The sequence below is a fragment of the Sitophilus oryzae genome, unplaced genomic scaffold (assembly GCF_002938485.1).
Source record: "Sitophilus oryzae breed Bouriz unplaced genomic scaffold, Soryzae_2.0 scaffold_1373_pilon_pilon, whole genome shotgun sequence".
In the NCBI taxonomy this organism is placed as follows: Eukaryota; Metazoa; Arthropoda; class Insecta; order Coleoptera; family Curculionidae; genus Sitophilus; species Sitophilus oryzae.
Window position 1 is genome coordinate 202,851 of NW_022146030.1, and position 20,533 is coordinate 223,383.

At 34.3% G+C, this 20,533-nt stretch overlaps 1 protein-coding gene across 1 annotated transcript in view; it reads right to left on the reverse strand.

Moving 5' to 3' along the window:
• LOC115875329 (low-density lipoprotein receptor-related protein 4) overlaps positions 1-20,533 on the reverse strand; it is a 169,859-nt gene that overhangs the window by 41,214 nt on the left and 108,112 nt on the right. The window contains exons 18-21 of the mRNA XM_030890751.1: positions 15,441-15,609; positions 14,996-15,359; positions 14,602-14,935; positions 14,288-14,540 (exon numbers count right to left, since the gene is read on the reverse strand). Coding sequence (XP_030746611.1) covers positions 14,288-14,540; positions 14,602-14,935; positions 14,996-15,359; positions 15,441-15,609 — 1,120 coding nt within the window. The remainder of the gene's footprint in view (positions 1-14,287; positions 14,541-14,601; positions 14,936-14,995; positions 15,360-15,440; positions 15,610-20,533) is intronic.

Genomic DNA, 20,533 nt, shown 5'->3' on the forward strand with positions numbered 1-20,533 from the left:
CGTAGCTAGGCCGTTGCCTTAAATTACTTTTAAAGTCAAGTGATGTAAAACAATAGATCTAGCCATGTCATACTGTGACACTTTGTTCACAAAGCAGTATGTCAACGATCATTATTTCCAAGCAAACATTGCCCCGTTTTTTTCGATCATACAGTATATTATTAATAATATCAACTAGTCAACTATTAAGATATCACGAAAGAGCGAAAATACGAAATATATTTATATAAATATACTTTTTAAACTCTTAAGGGGGGCAGGCAGTATTTATACTATAGCAAGTTCAAATAATTATTTTTCTGAAAGAAGGAAATAAATTGCCTGATTGTTTCACTCTTAATGTCAAAAGAAGCTAGATAAAATCAAGAAAAATATACGTTTTAAAACTAAATCTATATACAGGGTGTCCCAGAAATGAGTGCAGATATTTTAAGGGGTGGTAGATCTGGTCAAAATAAACATATTTTCTCTTTACCATTTTTAAAATAAATTGAAAATAACCGAGTTATTTAACTTTGAAAATTTAAAAAAATAATCGCAACATTTTGAAAACCGCCGGCAGATATCGCCAACTACATCCAATTACCCGGATCAAGCCCGGATTTGAGTTAATTCGACGCACTGTGTTGCCATAGGGACAAGAAAGTATATGATAAAAGTAAGTCATAAGATCACAACACCTGAGGAGTTTGCAGAGATGCATTACATTTTTAAGATTGTGATATTATTACATAAAATAAATTAAAAGTTAAATGTTTAATAATGTGTTAAAAAATGTGTTAAAAAAGTTAAATTAAAAAACTTACCCAACATTAATACCAAAGATACTTATGACAGATCGATGTAACTGTGACAGTTCTCTTTTTCGGTATACACTTAACTAAAATACACTTCACTGTGCTGCTTTACTTGTACATGCTATTATAATAACTACTAAAATAACAGTCCCCGTTTTTAACACATCATTTTCATATAGGCCTCATCGCAATTTGAACCACTGATTTACAAAACACCTTGAAAAGCACACATTACTTTGAATACCTTCCTGAATGAATAAATGTTGAGAATTATTGTCTCTTACCGCCACTTTCCGAACTACTTTCAATCTAAGAAAATACATGTTTCACTCAACAATTTTAAATACGTATTTTGTTTTTTCGCTAATTTTTCTATGTATTTTAACAATTCCATGGACAGCCCAACCGTCGCGTCGGCCGTCGGCCAAGAGAGCGGCGCATCACTGGTAACTGCTCCTTTGTCGCGCCGCCGTGTCGAGCTTGCGTCATGCGAGGTTGCCGTAGTTTCAACAATTTCAAATTCAAGACATTCGAAGCAAAGAATATTATAGTTTTAAGAACTCTCGTGTGGAAGCTTTAGTGATTTGTCACACGGTGGCGCTTTTGAACATAATCGAAGCCTGAAAATGCTAATATTTTAAATTTTGAGGACTACGCGCGGCGATATTTCGTACGGTGTTGCCAAAACATATTTTATTTCTCGATATTTAAAGAAATATGTATTGATTATATATTTCGTATTCGTTAGTACATGAGGCATCCTAAGGCTATAAAAACGTAGCTATGAAAATAAAATTTTAGATTTTTAATTTTTTTGTACCTTTTAATAAAAATTACTTCCATTCCAATAAAAAATTAACTAGTATGATTATGTGTTATCTGTGCCAGTATTAGGAAACTGGAGTAAATACGGAGAATATTAATTCTTTCTCTAAGATGAGCACTACTAAGTAATTTTTTAAAATTCGACCCATAAGGGGGTGTAATTAGATAAAGGGGTGTAATTATACAAAAAAAATCTGTACCTACTAGGAGTATGAACTTTCGCACAGATGTGGCGCATTTGAACATTGATAAGCGATTTTTGGAAATGTATAGCCTAAGGGTAGTAAAACTGGGGGGTGAAATTTTGTAAAAAAATATTAGTTCTAGGAGTATGACATTTTGTACAGAGTTTCCTTAAGTGACGAAAGTAAGTACCTAGAAGCTAATTTTTGACATTCATCCCCTAGAAATAAGGGATGAAAATTTGTATAAAAGTTTGTTACAATCGGTTTTAGAAGTATGAAATTCTGCACAGACGTTCCTTATGTAACGTAATTTAGCACTAAGTAGCGCTTTTTGGAAATTCGTCCTCTAAGGGTGTGAAATGAGAGGTGAACGTTCTGAAACAATTCTGTTGAAGGAATATGAAAATTTGCACAGAGGTTCCTTATGTAGCGTAATTGAATAATTAGAGCGATTTTTGGAATTCATTCCTTAAGGGGCTAAAACTAGGGGTGAAAATTTGTATAATTTTTTAAGTAAAATCCGTTCTAGGACTAGGAGTATGAAATTCTGTTCAGAGGTCCCTTAAATGATGAAAGTGAGTACACAGAAGCGAATTTTAGGCATGCATCCCCTAAAAAATCAGGGATGAAAATTTGTACAACAATTTGTTAAAAAAGGTTTTAGAAGTATAAATTTTGCACACTTCCCTTATTTAACAAAATTTAGCACTAAGAAGCAATTTTTGGAAATTCGCCCTCTACGGGTGTGAAATGAGGGGTTGAACGTTCTGGAACAATAAATTCTGTTCAGAGTTTGCACAGAGGTTTATTATGTAGCGTAATTGAATAATTCATTCCTTAAGGGGATAAAACTAAGGGTAAAAATTTGTATAATTTTGTAAAATCCGTTCTAGGACTAGGAGTATGCAATTTTGTACAAAGGTCCCTTAACTGATGAAAGTGAGTACCCAGAAGAAAATTTTGGACATGCACCCCCTAAAAAATAAGCACTCCCTATAAAACAATTAAAATAAAAAAAAAATGTCTAAAAAATAAAAAAAAGTTGGGGTGGACCACTCTTATCATTTAGTTGTATAAAAAATAGATAACAACCTGGGAATAGGTTGTGACCAAACCAAACCAAACCAGACCTACTGAATATACATATAAAATTTTATCAAAATCGGTCTAGCCGTTTCGGAGATGGTAACAAAAAATTAAAAAAAAAACAACCGTCGAAATAAAAAATAAAAAAAATAATGCCAACTAAAAAATAAAAACATTTTTTTCTTTTCAAAAAATAAAAAATGAGGGTGGGCTACCCTCTCGGCTACCCCTACCACATAAGGGTATAAAAAATAGATAACAACCTATTCTTAGACGTACTGAATATACACATAAAATTTTATCAAAATCGGTCAAGCCGTTTCGGGGATGCTAACAAAAAATTAAATAAAACAACCCCTATTAAAAAATAGGGGGATGAAGGCAGAACGGTGAAAATTTTGAGTTCTTTGTATTTTCTAATGCAAAATAAAAAAATAAAAATATATATTTTTTCAAAATATAAAAAAATGGGAATACCCTTATCCCTTAAGGGTATAAATATAAAAATATAAAAAAATGGGAATACCCTTATCACTTAAGGGTATAAGAATAGATAACAACCCATTCTTAGACGTACTGAATATACATATAAAATTTTATCAAAATCGGTTAAGCCGTTTCGGAGATGGTAACAAAATACTTAAAAAAACAACCCCTATTAAAAAATAGGGGATGATGGTAGAACGGTGAAAATTTAGGGTTGTTTGTATTTTTTAATGCCAAATAAAAAAAATTTCAATATTTTTTTTTTCAAAAAATAAAAAAAATGGGGGTGGGCTACCCTTATCACTTAAGGGTATAAAAAATAGATAATAAACTATTTTCAGACCTACTCAATATACATAATAAAATTTCATCAAAATCGGCCAAGCCGTTTCGGAGATGGCAAAAAAAAAAATAAAAAAAACAACCCCTATTAAAAATAGGGGATGATAGCACAACGGTGAAAATTTAGGGTTGTTTGTATTTCTTAATGCCAAATAAAAAAATAAAAACATTTTTTTCTTTTCAAAAACGAAAAAATAAAGAGGGGGCTACCCTCTCGGCTACCCTTATCAGTTAAGGGTATAAAAATAGATAACAACCTATTCTTAGACGTACTGAATATACATATAAAATTTTATCAAAATCGGTCAAGCCGTTTCGGAGATGGTAACAAAAAATTAAAAAAACAACCCATATTAAAAAATAATGGATGAAGGTAGAACGGTGAAAATTTAGTGTTGTTTGTATTTTTTAATGCCAAAAAAAAAAAATAAAAAATATTTTTTTTTCACAAAATAAAAAAATGGGGGTGGACTACCCTTATCACTTAAGGGTATAAAAAATATATAACTACCTATTCTCAGACCTACTGAATATACATATAAAATTTCATCAAAATTGGTTAAGCCGTTTCGGAGGAGTACGGTAACCAAAACTGTAACACGGGAATTATATAAGATAATATTATATGTAAACTGCGGAGTGCGGAGAACGGAAAGACTGATTATAGCAATAGATAATATTTAAAACTATAATTTAAAACTATTCAAGAAAGTACAGACAAAACAAGGCAACGCCGCGCGTCTATTCGTTCAATTCCGAGTAAAATAGCGAGGCCCCACGAAGTTGTGGCCTCGCTCGTCAAAGCGAGGCCCCATCGACAGGTCAGATTTTGAAGCGAGACGAGACTTCTAGGGTATTAAGATATTCTTTCCTCGAAGCAATCAAATTCTTATTAAATTTTAAAAATAAAACTGAAAAACATGAAAGGAAACAAACAAAACACAAATGAATTGGTTATTGATAAGGTCACAAAAAAGAAATTTCTAAAATGTTTATCGTAATTCAGAATTCAATACATCGAAAACAGCCCGACGAATAATCAATTAATTTTTGTTTTGTTTATTTCCTTTCATGTTTCTCTGTTTTATTTTTAAAATTTAATACGAATTTGATTGCTTCGAATTTCTTGAATTTGAAATTGTTGTAACTACGGCAACGTTGCTTAACATCGTCGTCTGACGCAAGCCCGCCACGACGGCGCGGCGACCGGCGACTGAAAGGACCAGTTCACATGCGGCAGTCCTTGGCTGACGGTTAGGCTGTCGATGGAATTGTCGAAATACATCGAAAAAATAGCGAAAAAACAAAATACGTTGTCAATAATTGTTGAGTGAAACATGTATTTTCTTAGATTGAAAGTAGTTCGTAAAGTGGCGATAAGAGACAATAATTCTCAACATTTATTCATTCAGAAAGGTATTCAAAGTAATGTGCGCTTTTCAAGGTGTTTTGTAAAACAGTGGTTCAAATAAAACAGAGAAACATGAAAAAAAAACAAACAAAACAAAAATGAATCGATTATTCGTTAGGCTGTTTTGTAAATTTCTTGAATTGAATTCTAAATTACGATAAACATTTTAGGAATTCCTTTTTGTGACCTGATTGTAAATAATATGAATCAATTTATTAAATTTATTCCAAAATAAAGTTATTTTGCAGCATAACAAAGATTTTCGTAAGCGTCATAAACGTAATATTTTAGTTAATTTTCGGTGGTTTTTGTTAAGTTTTCATTGAAAGGGTAAGTACTAAAAATAATTAATGTGTTTTTTTTTCTATAATTATTAATAATGAGCACTAATAAAAGATTAAATTTAACATTCCTAATTTTTTGAGTATAAATTTGTCTATGAATTTATAAATGTAGAACTATGTTCCGCCGAACTATGTAGAATGTGGATAACATAGGAGGTTGCAACACTGCAAGGTTTAGATACACCATAGGGAAATCTCAGGTGAATAAACAAGTGGCACTAAAAAGTTTTTTCAAATTTCGTGGAAAATGCCAAGAAAAATTTTAAATTTTCAACATTTTTTTTCGCAAAAAAACCTCATAGGCGTGTTTCTGGGGTTGAACTATACTACCAGTTAAAATATTTGCACTTATTTCTGGGACACCCTGTATATAAATCTGTAAGAGTCCTAATTCATTCATCACTGACTCATCAACGCCCAGACTAAACCCTTAACCCTAGAAAACTGAAATCTTGCACAGGGGTTCCTTTTATGATGTTTACGTGAGATAAGAAAGGATTTTTTAAAATTCATCCCCTAAGAGGGTAAAAAGGGGGGTGGAATATTATAATATTTTTTATATAAAAACCGGTCAAGTTTCCGAAAAAACGCTTAAACACGTATATTTTATTTTCTTTTTTACATATTTTAAGATTTTTTAAAAATATATACCGGGTGTTTTGAAAAATCTGGCCATTGATTAATCACGATCCTGCTTAAAGCGCTTGACGTAAAGCTGATTTTTGGAAAACGGATTGACTTTAGGGTGTAGAGGTTCGATAAGAAGGGATTTTTCGAAACTCGAATTCTAAGGGGCTGAAACCACCCCTCAAATATTAGAATATTTTTTATTTAAAAAGCGGTGGGTTTTTCGGAAAAACTCTTAAACACGTATATTTTATTTTGTTGTTTTACATATGTAAAGACTTTTCAAAAATTTATACAAGGTGTTTCATAAAATATGGCCATTGTGTAATCACGATTCTGCTTAAAGTGCTTGACGTTTAAAGCTGATTTTTGGCAAACGGATTGACTGTGGGGTGTAGAGGTTCGATAACGAGGGATTTCTCGAATCTCAAATTCCAAGAGGGTGAAAACGCCGCTCAAATCTATACTAATATATAAAATCCTTAAGTGGCTCACTGATTAATCACGATCCTGCTAAACCACTCAACGTAAGAAGCTCAATTTTGGCATACAGGTTGACTATAGGGTGTAGAGGTTCGATAAGAAGGGATTTTTTGAAATTCCAGTTTCAAGGGGGTAAAACCACCCCTCAAATATTACGATATTTTATATTTAAAAAACAAAAGTAACGAGTTGAAAAATCTTTTCACTAGTGAAATAAAAAAGGGTGTTTCCATTTGAAAAAAATGATATATGATAATTTTTTAACAGTTCAATTCCATGACAGCTACCGCCATTATTATATGACATTCGAACAATTTCATTTTTGTAATAGATAGTCACATGTCTTCTCTTTACGTCACAGTGGATGTGGTAATCACGAAACTTGACTTGATCAGGCAGTTTTTTTCGTCCAAAAACTTAAATTATTTTTTTTTTCTCAATAACAATTAATATTAGGTATAGAGTGTTTAATATCAAAATTCATAAAATTTTACAGAGAATTTAATTATGTGTGTATAAATAGATATAATAAAAAACAGGGGCACCCATTTAAAGTAAGAAAGTTGCTGTCAACTTCCGGTTAGGATGAAAGTGCCGCCATATTAAAAATATTTATAATCGAAAAATCACGTTGCAAAACAATGATATGCAAAAAATCTCTGAACTAGATATTGTAGTTCTCTATAAACTTCTGCACGCGCAGCCTGGGACACCCTGTATACCCATAACTTAGATAAATATATTCCCATAGGTAGCAATGCCATGGGAAGATTTGAATTGTATATTAAGATAAAAATAGGATATTTCTATTTAAAAATAATAAATATTACATATCATTAAGTTTCACAAAGATCCTAAAAAAGCTTTAAAGTCGATATCAGAAAATATGTAGGCTTTTTGTAACTTTTTAATATCGCCGTCATGTTTTATGTTTTTTTTTAAGTTTATGTTCTTTTTGTTCATATATACAGGGTGTCCCAGAAATAAGTGCAAGTATTTGAAGTGGTGGTAGGTTTCGACAAAAGAAACATATTTTCTCTTTGGCGTTTTTCAAATAAGTCCAAAATAACGGAGTTATTTTATTTTGAAAATTTCCAAAGAAAATGATTTTTTGCTAAAATTTTGAGAGCCACTGGATCTTTTCTGGATTTTCTTTCTTGTAAATTTAATCTAATACCTATGTTGCCATATTATCAAGAAATTGTGTTTTTAACTAAAAATTAAAAAAAAATCCAAAAAATTTTTCAAAAAATTCCGAATTTTCAAAAAAAAATTATCACGAAAAAAACCTCATAAGCGTGTTTCTGGGGTTGAACTATACTACCAGTTAAAATATTTGCACTTATTTCTGGGACACCCTGTATAGTGGTGATAATTTCGATACTCAATATTTGTATTTTGGAAATTTCAAGAAGTATGAATTCAGTTAAATGGGACGAAAGAAAAAGAAAACATTGATATTTTCTTTGTTTCCGATTTGTGTAAAAACGAAAAAAATATATTTATTTTAAATGACAAAATCTTCATCTATTGTATATATCGCAATTAAGATGGCAGTTTTATGTTTTTGACTTCAGCCAATTAAATACCGTTATCAGCAATTTCATAAGTATTCTAGATTGAACAAAACCGCAGTCTTTGTGTACTATTAGATAAAGTGAAAAATTATTTTTTGGAACACACAATAGATCTGAACACAAAATACATCTGGAACACACAATAGATCTGTAAGGTCGCGATGATTAACTCCCCTCCTAAACATGCGGTCTTATCCAATTTTGTTCTATTAATATCATTTTTTTTTAGGAAATTAGGGGTTTCTATAAGATAATTCTATAGAAACTTCAAATATTGGAGCGTGAGCTGATGACAGCAGAGATGGATATATGTGGTTTGTCGGAAGCACACTGGAAAGGTAAGGGACACTTTACAACTGCTGAACATCGGATTTTCGTGTCGGGCTCAGACAATGCAAGCCAGAATGGAGTAGCCATTGTGGTTAACAAAAGAATGGTACAATACGTGGACAGTTACCAAACCATTAGTGACCGCATTATTAAAGTCACCATCCGTACAAAACCTACTAACATGCATCTTATTCAGGTATATATGCCTACAACTGACGCAGATGACAAACAAGTTGAGGATATTTATCAAGAAATAGAACAACTAGTATCAGCCACACCCAAAAAGGAACCCCTAGTCATTCTAGGTGATTTCAACTCCAAGGTGGGAAAGTCAGCTGACAATAACAACCTACAAAATATTATAGGAATGTACGGACTTGGAGACAGAAATGCCAGAGGAGAGAGACTTATACAATTTGCAATAGACAACAATCTTGCAATAACAAATACCATGTTCAAACAACACCCTAGACGATTGTCAACTTGGACCTCACCCGATCAAAAAACGAAAAATCAAATTGACTATATCTTAATAAGCGGTAGATGGCGGTCATCTGTTACCAATGTTAAGACAAGACCTGGCATGGTATGTGGATCAGATCATAAAATCCTAGTGGCAAAGTTCCATCGTAAACTACAGGCAGTGAAATTGATCAAAACGAAAAGGTATTCAGTACCTACTAAAGAAGGAATAATGAAAACAATGAAATCGGTAAAAATGCCCACACTAAAAAATGACGTACAAGAAATGTGGAATGACACTAGGACTTGGATAAATGAAATAGTTAAAGGAAGTTGCACATCTGGAAACACTAAATTAAAGTCCAAAACTTGGATGTCGAATAATACGATCAATTTGCTTGAAAAAAGAAGAAACCTAGTCATATCAACAACATTTGACAAAGACACAAACTAAGAAACATCAATAAAGAAATAAAAAACAGCTGTAGACAGGATAAAAACACGCACGTCCACGAGATTTGCACAGAATTGGAAAGACACTCGGCAACTAACGAATCTAGAGAGCTATTCAATAAGGTAAAATATCTCTCTCGTGAGTTTCAACTACGTACACAAATTATACAGGATGAAAATGGTCGAAAGATTACTGATCCGGATGGTATTGCTGAAGTCTGGCGAAAGTACTGCACAAAGCTTTACGAAGATGGTGAATCTTCTAATAATATTAATCGTCCCAACCAATTCGGAACATGAACCGGAGATCCTTAAATCAGAAGTTGAACACGCCCCTAAATCGTCTCAAAAAAATAAAGCCCCAGGTATAGATGGTGTAGCTGCTGAGATATTAAAGTCAATAGGGCAACCGGTAATTGATGTTATTCATTTCATATGCAATCTGATTTGGAAGACGGGAATTTGGCCAGACGACTGGTGCAGCTCGCTATATATACCACTATATAAAAAGGGTAATCCGGCAGACTGCAATAACTATCGAATGATTGCTTTAATTCCTCATGCATGCAAAATTCTCCTGCAGATTATTAACAACAGACTCAGGCCATATCTACTACCACAGATTGCAGAAGAACAAACTGGCTTTATGCCTGGTAAGGGTACCAGAGAACAGATAGGGAACGTACGACAGTTAATAGAAAAAGCGCGAGAATTCAACATAGAAATGTATCTCTGTTTTATCGACTATTCTAAGGCCTTCGATCTAGTCAAGTGGCAAAAACTTTGGCAAATACTCAAGGGAATGGGGGTTCCTGATCACCTTATTCTACTTATCCGACAACTATACCAACATAATTACGGACTTATAAGAATTAATGATGTCACATCAAATAGATTTCAAGCAATGAAGGGTGTCAGGCAGGGTGTGTTCTCTCACCCCTATTGTTCAATATTTATACCGAGTACATAATGCGTGATATTCTCGATAACTGGCAAGGTGGAGTATCTGTGGGGGAAGGAAAATCAATAATCTAAGATATGCCGACGATACACTAATCATAACATCAAGTGTGGAAGAAATGGAATTTATTATGCAACGTCTCCAAGAAACTAGTACAGAATTTGGGCTAAAACTTAATCCTAACAAAACTACTGTCATGATTTTGGACCGACAAAACAACAACCAACTTCACGTGGGAAACATAGCTGGATTTAAGGTGGTTAATAAATACTTATATCTGGGATCGCTAATCGACAACAGCGGCTCATGCGAAGGCGAAATAAGACGTAGAATTGCGCTGGCTAGAACAGCCGTAACTAAATTAACTAAGATATGGAAAGATACAGCCATCACTAAGAACACCAAACTAAGACTGCTGAACTCGCTTGTTTTCCCGATTGCTACGTATGGGGCGGAAACATGGACGCTGAAGAAAAGCGATACCAGGCGAATAGATGCTTTTGAAATGTGGGCATATAGACGTCTGCTACGTATACCTTGACAGCCCATCGTACGAATGAGTCAGTTCTCCAAGAACTAAACTCACAACTCAGCCTCTCAAAAAAAATAAACCGATGTTTTCTGACATATATTGGTCACATTGCTAGAAGAACGGACTCACTGCAGCTGCTAATAGTCGAGGGAAAGGTAGAGGGAAAGCGACCACTAGGAAGATCACCCAAGAGATGGGTTGATCAAACTAAAGACCTAATCGGCCAAGGCCTTCATGAAACCGTCAGCATGGCTCAAAACAGAGCGGACTGGCACAATACGATAAAAACCGCTACAGGAACATCATAGTCACTAATCCCTCTTCAGGGAAACGGACCAAAGAGAGAGATAAGATAAGTCCAATAGAAGACCTTCGAGATCCAATTGATACTTCATAGGAGAGAAATTATTTTTCGTATCTTCGATATATTATATACAGGGTGAGTTTTAAGTAAGTACAAATATGCAATTAAAATAATTTCAGACTTAATAAAGACAATGAAAGTCCGAAATTATTTTCGTTTCAATACGAATTATTGTCTACCACATTTAAGGTGCAAATATAATTAGGGGTGGTATATTTCGACCCCAGAAAAACGGGTATGAGGTTTTTTGCCTCTATATATTTAATTTTAATTTAATTTCTCTGTATATTTTATAAAAGTTTTTGGAATTGCCTGTTCACGGCCAATTTTTCCACGATATAATTCCTTAATCTCTGATATTACTACGGTTACAGCTTTACTCTATGATTACGGCATTAAAAGCGATGCATATACAGAAGAAATCCGGTGGCTCTCCATTTTTTTTTAAAAATAAATATTTTTTTTAACTTTGAATTTGAATATGGTAGAAAATTATTCAGTATTAAAACTAAAAGAATTTCGAACTTTCATTGTCTTTATTTATTTTGCTTAATATTTATTTGCTTTTTATTAATATTGGCTCTCCTGTTAATTCACAGCAAATTTTTAAATAGGTTTTTAAAAGTTTGCGTATGCTGAATTTGAACAATATTGATCAAGCCGATTTTAATTAATTAAGAAAAACTGTATCTACTTTTAAATTGACATTGAAAGGTAACAATGCAAAACTAGGCAAATACCTTAAGTTGCTAACCTATAATTTTTTCATTGGCAAATGTAATTTGTTGTGTTATCTACGTTACCACGTTGCGTTATAGTACCATATGGTTAGTGTTCCAGCATTGTGTAATTAAAAACTTGTTGGAATTAAGCAAAAGCCTAGCGTATAGAAAATACAATTTGTCATTCATAAAATCGTAGGTTAGCATCTTAAGGTATGTTGGTATTTGCCTAGTTTTGCATTTTTACCTATTCAGTTTCAATTTAAAAATAGATATTGTTTTTCTTCTTAATTATTTAAATCAACTTTTTCAAAATTGTTGAAATTTGACATGAGTATTCAGCATACGCAGATCTTTAAAAAATATATGTACCATTTCGCTGTAGAACGAACTGGGGAGCTAATATTTGGACAGTTCAAAATGTTCATGCGATTTCCAACAACGATGCACCACCCGGTATATGTATTTACGGGGTGGTCCGAGGTGTATTCGGGAATCTTTGACAAAATATTCTGCAGATCAAAAAATAAGTAAAAAAATTTGTACAAATATGTCCTGAAATGTTTCGTCTAGTAGATACAGGATGTAGAAATTTCATTTTAATTTCAATTTTTTCAAAGTAACTTCTGTACTACTGCCGATATTTGGAGGAAATGTGGATATTTGCATGAAAATTTGACACGGGAAATTTTATTTTGATGTCAGTATGACTCACATGCATTTGAAATCTTTTGAAGTAGACCTGTTCGGTGTTGAGGTTTGAACACCGGTGTTAGGGGTTGATGACCACCGGTGTTTCAGTCGGTGTACCAGCGTCAACACCGACACAGGTGTTTATCTCGACACCGGAGTTTATTTCAACACCGATGTTTATCTCAACTATATCGAGATCAACACCGGTGTCGGTTTAGATGTCGATGGTGCTGCTTGTTTGTTTTTTTTAGTTTTTTTAATGTAATATTTTTGGTTTATTTTGCAGCTATACGAATTTTTGTTTCTTTATGTTTTGTTTTCTATTTGTTTTTGATTAAACAATTTTTTTGCTTTATAGTTATTTATCTGACGCTTCCACTTTGGTGCTTAGTCTGGCAAAATAAATTATATTTAAATTTAAAATCTTTAAGTTAAAGTCGGTGCGCTTTAATAAACGATAAAAATAAGCACCGATACGACATTATTATTATCAGGTTTATTTTGAACTTATTAATTAACATTATTTCTTCTTTAACCCATTTACCTAATACCGGTGTCGATATCAAAACAGTTGTCGTAGTCAAAACCGGTATCGAGATGAACACCGGTGTCGGTGTCAACACCGATGTCGGTATCAACACCGGATAGCCTATATTTGGCCATCGGTGTCAGCCCAACACCAGTATTAAAACGGTTTTCCGGTGTTTGGAACATCAGGCCTATTTTGAAGTGTAATGACTTTTTTGCCGTACCTGTATTAAAAATTAATGAGTAAAAAAACATTTTCGTCATTTCTTACGCTAAGAGCAACCTTTCCACGACAGTTGGAATGAAAATTATCAATATATGTCATCATTAACAAAAATTAAACTATGTTGACTATCTTACATAATTATTTCAAATTGGAGAATTTTTTATTTTTTTAAATAATCGTAAATTTTTCTAGAAAGAATTATAATAAAACAGTTTCTGTTGACACAAAAATATTCCAGATTTATTATTTCAGTCTAATAACTATCTAGTAAACATGTTTAATTTTTGTCAATAGTGACATGTATTGATTATTTCGTTTTCAAATATTTTGAGAACCACCAACTCATAACGCATTTTACAAAGAGAAGTTTTTTTCGTGAAAAACAGCGGAAATGTATATTTTTTCAGTCAGTAATTTAATACGTGTACGGACGAGAAATTATTACCCTGTAAAACAATTCAAAAACATGTAGGTGGCGCCACCTGCAACTAGTCATATTTACATCGAAATCAAATTATTTATTATGTCAAAAAAAAACAGACACCAATTTTCATCCAAATACACACCTTGGTTCAGAAATTATTTGAAAAATATGGAAATAAAAATAAAATTTCTACACCCTGTATCTCCACACACAGAAAAATTCTAGTGGTTCTGAAAATTTTAGAAAAAAATAATTAATTTGAAAATTTTCAAACTAAAATATCACAGTTATTTTAGATTTATTTGAAAAACGGCAAAGAGAAAATATGTATCTTTATCGAGATCTACCAGCCCTGAAAACATTTTCACTTATTTAAGACTCACCCTGTAAAAATGAAGTAGTAAGTACTGTCAATATTTATTAACTCACTTGTTTTGCATCCAAGTACGTATTTATCTGGACAGCCACAAACATATCCCTTATGCTTGAAGAAGCATAAATGTGTACAATTACCATTATTCACAGCGCATGGATTCCAACTGGTTTGTCGTTCTTCTGAAACCATGGTTATTCCCATAGCAGCGTGCATCGGCCTAATTACAATTTTTCCATTTCCATTAATTTTTTCAGCTCTCATAATACATTTATGATCCCAATCTGTCCAGAAAAGCCATTCCTGATACTAATAAATAAATACTCTTTAAAATATAACTGATTAGTTAATGACAGAGTCAGTATGTTACCTGGGTTAATGAAAATGGATGTGTCTTATCAATTGGTAAAGTTACTCTATTATTGCCGGCATAGTCAGAAGTTTCAATTCGTTCTTCGTTTAATTTTGCGTCAATCCAATAAAGCCGTCTGTTTGAATAATCGATAACTAATCCGATAGGAAACGACAAATCTGTTTTTACAATAGGAATTCTGTTAGTGCCATCTAAATTACTACGTTCAATACGCGGATTAGCTTGATCCCAGTCGGTCCAATATAAATATCCGCGTTTAGGATTTACCACTATAGATCTAGGATCTTCCAGTTCCTTAGATATTATTGTTTTTCGATTTGAACCATCCAATCTGAATAAAAATAATTAATCACAACTCCAATTTAGTAATTTGCTACGATGTACTATTTACCTAGCAACTTCTATTACTTTATTGCCAGTATTTGTCCAATATATATTATTAGCTAGCCAATCAACTGTTAGACCATCGGGTGACGATACATTCTTACTTACGATTATTCTTACGTCTGAAAGGTTGTAAAGGCTGAAACTTTTAATTGAATTGCTGCCTATGTCGGAATAAAATATCAACTTCTTTCTGTAGTGAAAGTCGATATCAATAACGTTCTGCATATCATCTTGAATAGGAAGAGTTACATCCCACGTATCAGATGTATCTAAGCTGATTTGACTTATAGAATATCTAGCGGCTGTCAACAAAAATGTTTTCGGGATTGGGTCACACTCATTATGATTTATTTGAGAAACTGCTAAACCTATTTTAAAATAAAACGTTATAGCATTAATGCAATAAGAAAAGAAAAAAATAATCCCCTCAAGTAATTGCAAATCCATACCTGTTGGACAAGCGCATGTAAAACCATTAGGATTTCTCAAACATAGATGACTGCATCCACCATTCAACTTCCCACAAGCATTTTCTGCAATATTATCGCTTTGCACCGATCTTACGTCCATTAAACCTTCTAAGTTACTTCTTATGATAGTACGGTCCTCTCCAGATTCCTGAAATAATGGAAATGCTAAAGAAAAAATAATAAGAGGTAATTATTTTTATAGGGTGTCAAATGGCCTAGACTAAGGTCACGGAGGTGACAAAAGTAGCCAAGACTTTTGTTAAAATAAAACTCCGGGTAAATCCGGAAATGCCTGTAAACAAATCCTACTTCCACGTCCTTGTCGTGACCCCTGGGCAACGCAAGATGTCCAATGGGTATACGTTGTGTAGCAAACGGAAGAGGGTAAAAGAGGGGGGAGCTGGCGCCTTAAAACTGAATAGAGAAAATCCTGGTCCTCCAAAGTCTGGGGGTTGGAGCAATGGGTTAGCAACTCATTCTTCGGAAAAAATATTTAAATTGCTCCATGTACCAAAACCAAATATATCAAACAAAACTAAATATCAGTGGAAAAAGTAAAAATAGAACTTAATAAGATGAAAAATAAAAAAGATTTTCAGGTCCAATGAATAAATGCCTAGCAATCAATAGAATAGAATACCCCAAGAATGGAAAATGTCTCATATAGCATCCATATCATTTAAAAAGGGAAATCGGAGAGACCCTGGATGGGGACTAAGTGTCAACTGTATGATGGGCAGGTTGTTTAGTAAAATTCTACAATCCAAACTATCAGCAAATATTGGCCGTAAAATTGGAGAGAACCAAAGTGAATTTAGACCGGGCAGATCTTGTGTGGACAAACTTTTCATACGTCAGCACCTTCTGGAAAAGCAAATATACGTAGAACACTTGGCTTTTGTACATCTTGAAAGGGCCTACGATACAATACCCCGTCAAAAAAGGTTCTCAACCGGCTAGGGGTGCAAAGGGTAGTGAAGCGATACATATAGCCTAGCTTACCCCAAAATCAACCTCACCTTCACGTGGCGCACCCTGTTTAAACAAACGAGGCTCTGACGTCCGAGTATAGGCGGTATAACCTTATACAACCGTCAGACTTGTTTAAACTAGACTGGTTTAACAAAAATCAACCTCATATACAGACTTTGTTGGAACAAAAGCATAGAGCACATCAAGCAGTCACTGCAAATCCACCCAATCCAAGGCTGGTAGACAACTTTAAAGCAGCCATCAACACGCTTCGAAGAAATCTGCGCCAAACTAAAGGATAACTGGTGGTCACAAAAGGCTAATAAGATTCAAGAGTACAACACGCATCACAATTATCGTAAATTCTTCTAGGCTGTAAAAGAAGTATACGGCTCAACCAAGAAGGTAAGCTGCCTAATCATCACAAAATGGCGAACTTCTAAAATAGAAACAGCAAGTCAGAAACCGCTGGAAAGAGCACTACAGCCATATCCTTAACCAGGAAAACAACCCCAATATAGAAGCACTAAACACAATACCTCAGTATAACAGCCTCGATATATTAGATATCCCAATAACAGAACAGGAAATAAAGGCCTACATAAAACAACTTAGTGTGCAGGTAAAAAATCATCTTAAGGCTCTCTTTGATGTCCCATGGGAAAGCGGAAAGGTACCTTACGACTTTTGCAACGCGAATATAGTGAATATATTTAAGAACAAGCAAAGACTGAGGAAATTACCAGGGAATTTCATTATTGGCTACCGGAGGAAACTCTTGCAAAAATTATGTCAAACCGCCTGCACCCACATATAGAAAAAAATCCTTCCAGAATTGCAAACGGGTTTTCGCACCAACTGTGGCACCGTCGATTCCATATTTTCCATCCGCCAACTACAGGAACAAGTAAAAGAGCAGCAGTCTAAACTTTATGTTGCATTCATCGACCTAATAAAATCCTTCGACTCTGTGAACAGGGATGCACTTTGGGCAATTATGAAAAAGTTCGGAGTACCCAACAAATTCCTTACAGTGTGTAAAAAACCTTCCATAACAACAAGTCAACAGCGTCACATCATGGCGCGATCCCTTCCTAACAGATACAGGAGTTAGGCAAGGACGTGTCTTAGCGCCTCTCCTATTCAACATATTCATGGCAGCGCTCTCCATTATAGTGGACAACAAACTGCAGGAGAGAAGATTGGGCATTAGATACAGATACGACGGTGGTCTGTTTAACATAAAATGACTCAGGGCAAAAATACGTACAAAATTCATCACAGAACTTTAATACGTAAGTAGATCTAGCAAAAACTAACCAAACAATTACAAGGAATGTTGAACATATATATCTGGGCATACGAGGCTTTGGGTCTTAAGCTAAAGATCGACAAAACTAAAATCATGTGCACTCCTCCAGAAGATCACAACAATGCTATAAAATCGGAGAAGAACTATTGAAATATGTAGCGGAATTCAATTACCTCGGCAGTTTGATTTCGGAAAATGCCAATATCGACTCTGAAATTCAGCACAGGATTAGCAGCGCCTCAAGAGCATTCTGGAAATTAAAAGACAGGGTTTTCTACAACCATGACTTGAGCACAAAAACAAAACTTGCAGTATAGCGAGTACACTAATAATCCCCACCATGTTGTATGGGAGCGAAACCCGGGTGCCGTACCGCCAACACATGAACGCATTAAGCAACTTGCAACAGATACACCTTAGACAACTCTTAAGAATCAATCAAACGTATCTGTCCTTGAAAAGGCTACGTGCGAGAGTATTATTCATAAAATCCGTTTAAGATGAGCTAGTCACGTATGCAGAATGCAAGAAAACCGCATACCAAAATCTCTGCTTTACGGTGAGCTTGTAGGCGGTAAGAGAAGGCCGGGTGGACAACTCAAAAGGTGCAAGGACATTTTCCACGAAAACTTAAAGGGGGTTAACATGCAGAAAGAGTGAGAAGAAGCAGCTCAAATAACTCATTGGAGAAGAATTGTAAACTCAGTTAACAGCGACAACCAAAAAGTAAAGAAACAGTAGACAGATAACATCACGTATTGGACCTTTCAGTCAAAGAAAAGCTCATGAAAAGAAACGCCTTGCGTGGCCATCGTCTGATGCGTGTCAAACACTCGTCAGCGAGTAATGGCGGTATGTATCTCGAACGGCTGGATGTCGATATGGTTCTAGTAAAAATAATTAAACAATGTATCGCTTATAAAAGTAGGAAATCGACTGTCTGAAGGGTTGCAGCCTCTCCCTTTTACTTTTCAATGCTTATGTAGGAGTCGCGCTGGAAGAATGGAAAAGACAATTTGAACTTATAGGCATTCATAGGAATGAAGCAGTATAGCGAGTACACTAATAATCCCCACCATGTTGTATGGGAGCGAATGTTGTATGGCACACACAAATTATTTACCATTAAATTTTCCTGACGACCAGGTCGTGCTTGCGCAGGATGCTTTTGACCTTGATGAGAAGACTCTATATACAACATGAAACGTACAGTTGTAGTGACAAGTAAGTTAGTGCGTGCAGTAACAAGTAAGTACGTAACAAGTGCGGTCTACAAATAAGTCTTAAAAAACAGAATATCTAGTAGTTAAGTTAGTGAAGCAGCCTTTGTAGTTCTGATGACGGCTGATATTCAGGTCACACAGGTCGACAACTATAAATATTTAGGGTCAATCGTAACTAAACAGGGAAGTTGAGATTAAACTCCGCATTCTAGCTGGCAAGAGAATAGTGGGATGTTTGAATTTATTGTGGTGGGATCAGCATATCTCTCTTAGAGCAAAAAAAAATGGCTGGGGCCAATCTTGGTTGACTCTGTTAAATTATGGGCTCTAACAGCCGAAATGAAACGTCCGTTCTTTGACAGCTGTTGTAACACTAAAGGTTCCTACCTCCGTAATAATAAAAAAATTGTCAATTGTAGATACAGCTTACTTACCTATGCTTTTTTCCTGTGTTATTATTAAAAAAAGTTCTCTATGTTACGAAGATTTCTCTTATAATATTTTATGTACCCTCTCAATAGTAATCAAGCATGTTAGTGAACAACTAATTTTTATATTTTTTTACAGACCCAAGACTTTTCAGAAGTGTAGTCAGAAGATTTATTTACCTCAACATAGACATCAGCATGGCCATCAAGACCTTGGATATACTTTTTAAGTTATTTTTTGTTAATTAAATATAATACTTACAGCTGTCGAAATGGACTATCTCAGAGACAATTATATATTGAATAAAAACCTGAGGTCTGAAGTAATTTGACCATCAGATCTATTAAGAAGGCCAGAAGATCGATGGAGGAAGTGTCTGTTTCAGTGGAGTCCTCCAAAAAAAAGACGAGGTAGATCAAGAATTTCGCATTGAATAAAGAATAAAAAGGAAGATGGGTTTTGGTCATAGACAGGAGACCTACTGGTTGTTGCATATGGCGCCGAAGGGTTTCCGGATGCCAGTAGCGTAACATGAAAATATATTAATTATCTCCTTAAATACCTACAAATTTTGTCAAAAATAAACGCTAATACACATTTTTTGAACAAAACAAAATAATATTTTTGAAACAAATTAATATTTTAAGGCAATTTTTATATTTTTTTTTTATTTATTATATTTTCTATATCTATATTTATCAATCACAAGCAAATAAAAATTGATATTTAGTCAACAGTCATAATTTAGTCAAAATTCAAGATTTTCCTGGGGGCGCCCACCACAACGAGGGTCGGCCCTGTACCTCCGGACCTCCCTGTTGTTACGCCTATGCATGTCCGACGTGAACCAACGACTGTCATCACTGTCATCAGAGGTTTTCCAATATGGCGACTTCCGTCCCCGTTTCTTCTGTAGGTGAAATATAGAAAGCCTCCTTTCTTTTTATTCTTTATTCATTGGAATTTCGTGGAATAACACAATCACGCAAGCGATGGCATCCAGACAGCTGGAAGAACTGGATGCATTTGATAGAGAGGTTTGGCGAAAGCGAACCGGAAAGCAGCAGTAGCTGTATTCTTGATTAATAGACAACCAATTTCTACCCAAATTAAATATCATACATATATAAGAATAG